General features: G+C 32.9%; 1 protein-coding gene across 1 annotated transcript; it reads left to right on the top strand.

Annotated features, from left to right (window-relative positions):
• Positions 1-1,592: 1,592 nt before the first annotated feature.
• LOC127123453 (uncharacterized) lies at positions 1,593-2,057 on the top strand. Its single transcript, XM_051053672.1, has one exon. It carries the CDS (start codon positions 1,593-1,595, stop codon positions 2,055-2,057), a length of 465 nt encoding a protein of 154 aa, XP_050909629.1.
• The last annotated feature ends 3,425 nt before the right edge of the window (positions 2,058-5,482 follow it).

The following is a 5,482-nucleotide window of genomic DNA, read 5'->3' as shown; positions in this document are numbered from 1 at the left end:
AGAATCACACGTCAGAGATCGTGTTTTCGGGATCATGGGTTGTTATTGATAAATTGCTGCAAAGATGAATGGTATCAGAAATTTGCCAAACTCCCTTCCAACTCTTGACGAAAAGAATTGACTTAGATGGAGAAAACATATGCAATATCTATTTGGATGTCATGAAATCCTAAAAGTGCTTACTAATGGTGTTCCCGCGGTTGATGAAAACGCAATTGACACACAGAGAACCGCTCACAAGGATGACAAGAAGAAGGATTGTAAGTTCAAAGGAAAAATCAACAAGACTCGGGGTAAAAAGTCTTAGTCGAATGCTCACAAGAATAAGGTCAATGATAGAGCTTCTGAATCCTCGAAAAGAGGAGAAGGAAATTCCTATCAGAAAGACAAAGAAGAGAAAAAAGGTGTGCAATGCTATAACTGTGAAACACGGGGTTACTTGGCCAAACATTATTGGTACATGAAAGTTAAGAGATTGATAGAAGGCAAGGACGAAGGAATAAGCCTTGCATGTCAAGATTCTGATGATTCTGATGATATGGTGGTTATGGTTACAATTGCAGATGGCCATGTTGAATCTAAGATCTGGTTCCTCCGACTCAGGCTGCTCAAATCACATGACTGGTCGAAAAGTATAATTAGTAGATTTTGACGATTCGAAGAAGAGCAAGGTCAAATTTTCTAATAATAGCTCATTGCAAGATAAAGGTACTAGCAACATAGTTATTCAAAGGAGTAATGAAGCAAAAGCCTTGATCAAAGATGTACTCTATGTCCCTGGAATGAAGTGCAATTTGCTAAGTGTTGGACAATTGGTCGAAAATGGGTTCTTAGTGGTTATGAAAGATGAAGCCTTAGAACTTTTTGACATCCAAAATAACTTGGTCTTGAAATATCTTATGTCGAAGAATAGAGCATTTAAGACCATGATCAGTTTGACTGAGGTACAAAGTCTGAAAATAGTTGTCGACCATAAAATTAGTTGGTTATGGAATTTGAGGTTTGGCCATATGAATTTTAGGTCGCTCAATCAACTGATCACTCAAGATATGGTAACTGGTATACCAAGTCTTGAAATGCCCGACAAACTCTGTAAAGGTTGTCTAGTCGGAAAGCAGTCCAGGAAGTCTTTAGTTTTGACTATGCGGATGAGATCCTCTTGCATACTCGAAGTTGTAAATTCAGACGTATGTCGTCCTTTTGAGGAGCATACCATTGGTGGAAACATGTATTTTGTTTAGTTTGTCGATGAGTTTAGTTGAAAGCTTTGGATCTATGTGATCAAGAGAAAGGACGAAGTATTCAAAATCTTTAAGAGATTCAAGATGCTTGCCGAAAACCAGAGTGTAAAGAAGATCAAGGTTATGTGAACAGATGGAGGTGGCGAATACACATCCAAGATATTTGAAGCATTCTATGGAGAACATGGTGTTGATCATGAGGTAACTGCTTCTTATACTCCTCAACATAATGAAATAGCAGAAGGAAGAAATATGACCATATTGGACATGGCGAGATGCATGCTAAAGTAGAAGAGTTTGCCAAAATCCTTATGGGGTGAAGCTGTTTCGACCGCTGTTTATACACTGAACATGTGCCATACCAAGAAGATAACGAACAAGCTTCCTGAAGAAGTGTGTAATGGAGAACGATCATCAGTGAGTCATCTGAAGGTGTTTGGCTCTATGTGTTACAAGCATGCTCCTGATGCAAGAAAAAGGAAGCTTGATGATAAGAGTGAACCTGTGATTCTGGTAGGATATCATAAGACTGAAGCATACAGACTGTTCAATCCAATTAATCAGAAGATTATGTTTAGTCGAGATATTGTGATTGATGAAAATTCTGCCTGGGATTGGAATTCTAGTAATGCAATTGACAAGCCATTGATGAGCTATAATTTCGACAAAGCAAGTCAAGATGTCGAAGTAGAAGATATTGTCTATATTAGAATTGAAGTCAAAGCTGTTATTAACATAATCAACACATTCAAATTCGAAGAGGTTATGGCTAGCACAAGTCAGAGACCTCAAAGAACTAAAGCTAGTCCAACATGACTTCAAGACTATGAAGTGGTTGGTGACGATGAAGTCACAACAGATGGAAAAGTAATTCATTTTGCTTTACTTGCAAGTGTTGAACCAATAAACTATAACGAGGCTTTACAGAATATGAAGTGGAAGTCTTCTATGGTCGAAGAGTTACAAGCAATCTAAAGAAACAACACATGTGAGTTGGTAGAATTGCCAACACATACAAAATCTATCAAGTGAAGTCGATGTTCAAGTTGAAGCACAATGTCGATGGGTCGATAGAAAGAAATAAGGAGACAGTGGTAGCTCGAGGATTTCTTCAGCGAGCAGGACTCAACTACTCTGAAGTATTTGTACCTGTCACAAGATTGGAAACTGTTCGACTAGTGGTAGCCTTGGATTGTAAGCAAGACTTGTCGATATTTCACTTAGATGTGAAATCATCATTTTTGAATGGAACTTTAGATGAAGAGGTGTATGTCACACAAACTCATGGGTTTGTGATTTAGAAGGAAGCAAGGAAAATATACAAGTTGCAAAAAGTGCTCTATGGTCTCAAGCAGACACCTAGGACATAGAACAAGAAGATGAACTCATACTTGGTCGAATTGGGATTCGTCAAATGCAAATTTGAGTATAGTGTCTATGTTCAGGTTGTGGCACAAGATATAACAATCCTCTACTTATATGCCGATGACTTGCTAGTAACTTGAAATAGCTTGAATAAGTTGTCAAAGTTCAAAGAGTTGATGAAGAAGTAATTTGAAATGTCAGATATGGGAAAGTTGTCATACTTCCTAGGCATGAAATTTCAAATGTCGAAGCAAGGTATGGTGCTACATCAAAGAAAGTATGTCAAGGAGATACTCAAGAGATTCAGGATGGATGATTTGACTCCTGCATCTTCGCCTATCAAACCAAATTTGAATTTGGAGAAGCATGGAGAGGAAGGCAAAGTCGATGCAACTTTTTTCAAACAAATTGTCAGATCTTTGAAATATGTGTGCAACAGTCGACCTAATATATGTTTCTCAGTCAGATTAGTGAGCATATATATGAGTGAACCAAAAGTGTCACACATGAAGGCTACAAGAAGAATCATGAGATACTTAAAAGGATCGACAAACTATAGAATTTTATTTCAACGAGACTGTGAAAGCAAAAAAGTTATGGTTACTTGTTATTCAGATGCTAATTGGTGTGGAGATAAGGAGGATCGAAGAAGCACTACTGGATATTTCTTTCAAGTACTTGATATCCCCATCTCTTGGTGCTTGAGAAAGCAACCCGTGGTAGCATTATCATCGTGTGAGGCTGAATATATAGCAAAAATCCTATGTTGCGTGTCAAGCAATTTGGATCCGATCTGTGCTGGAAGCGATCGAGGTCGAAGTGAAGAAACCTCTGGTACCGCATATCGACAACAACATAAATCTTGCGAAGAATCCAGTTTGCATGGAAGAAATAAGCACATAGAAGCTAGATTTTACTTCTTAAGGGAGAAGGTAAGTCGATGTGAACTTGAAGTAAGACATTGCTCAAGTGAAGCACAATTGGCAGACATTTTCACAAAAGGATTGAAGATTGACATATTCGTAACGTTGAGAAAGAAATTAAGAATAGTTGAGATCGACAATGATTAGTGTGTTTCGGCAACTTAAATTGTAAGGGGGTATGTTGAGATATTAGATATAATCCAAGTTGAGTTGTGTGGCCTAAGCCCAAAGCTAATTAGGGTTTATAGTTTGTTACTTAGTTTGTTATTTTATTTAGTAATCAAGTCACTTAGGTGTATATAAATAGACACTTTATAATTGAGTTTTATCATTCAATTCAATAACACAATCCTTTATTTCCTTATTCTCTCTTTCTCTCCTCACTAAAAATGCCTCAAGCACTAACAATAGTATCAAATCCTATTGTTGTATTTTTTTTTCTATTTTGTGATAAAAATGTAGAAACCAAGGATTTAACCCACAACCTTAACTATAGGCATAACTAAAATAATCACTACATCAAAAATGAATTTGTATAATTCTTTGTTAATATATTTTTCTTTTATTTATTGAGTTTTATTTATAATTGAATTTAAACTCTTTTATTAGAATATTGTGGCATATAATTTGTGTTATTAAATCATATTAATATTAATGTTATAATAATTTGTGTTATTGAGTTATATTAATATAAATGTTATAAATTTTAACTACAATTCATGTTTTCGTAGGGGTGAATAATCATTTATCTTCTAAATTTTGAGATAAAAATGTGAGATTCAAGTGTTCAATTCAGTTTTATAATAAAAAACACAAAAAAATGTAACTACTGCGCCAAAAATTCTATATTATAACTATAATAGTTAAAACAACTTTATTTAATTATTATTATAAATAAAAATTTATTTTATAAATTAATTAATTAATAATATATGTTTTATATTTGGCCCCTCATCATTTTCAATTGTATATATAACTCAATAAAAATATCGTAAAAAATCGAATAAACCGAACAAATCCAATATATATTGGTTTGGTTTGATTTTATTTCTAAAAATCAACCAAATCATTTTTTTTTCTCTCTTACAATTCGGATAACTTTTAAAGTCAAAATCGTTCAAACTACCACGAACATCCATAACATATATATATATATATATATATATATATATATATATATATATATATATATATATATATATATATATATATATTTCACTTTTTAACTTTCTTTCTTTTCACTTTCTCTTATACTAAATAACTAAAAATCATTTCACTTTATATTCTCTTCCTCTTCTTATGCTTTCTTTTCTTTTACTTTCTTCCCTCTTACTTTCTCTTATGATCCAAACCCTTAATTTTTATAAAGATTAAAAATGGATTGTAGTAGTACTAGTACTACTAATTTTCTAGCTCTAAATGTAAAAGATTATATCTTTTAAATGGAAGTTTAAATGCAATTTTATTCTCCTTATTTTAATATTTTTAAATTTTTAATCCCCTTTAAATGAATTTAGTCTTTTAATCCTTTTATTAATTTTTTTTCTTCTAATTTTTTTAATCCTCCTCCATTTTTGTGTTTGTGGTACCTCAAAAGAGTGATGTAGCTCATACTCCATCTGTCTCATAAAAAGTGTTTCATTTACATTTTTTTAATCTCAAAATAAATGTCTCTTTACAATACCGATATAATATTTATCATTTTTCTCACTTTTACACCCTTATTTATTAATAAAAATATTCTTGTAAATGATATTAGTTTTATCATTGAAACCAACATATCTAATCATTTTCTTAAGAACCACACATTGCTCAAATAAGACACTTTTTATGAGACGAAGAGAGTAGTATATCGCCACACTATTAAATGTGTTGACATGAAATTATGCAGTTTAAAAAATTCATTTGATAGAGCGATTATAATTAAAATTTTAAAACTTCTAATCTTTAATA

This window comes from Lathyrus oleraceus, chromosome 2 (genome assembly GCF_024323335.1).
Source record: "Lathyrus oleraceus cultivar Zhongwan6 chromosome 2, CAAS_Psat_ZW6_1.0, whole genome shotgun sequence".
Classification (NCBI taxonomy): domain Eukaryota; kingdom Viridiplantae; phylum Streptophyta; class Magnoliopsida; order Fabales; family Fabaceae; genus Lathyrus; species Lathyrus oleraceus.
The sequence above is the reverse complement of the archived record's forward strand: the minus strand, read 5'-3'. Positions and strand labels throughout refer to the sequence as shown.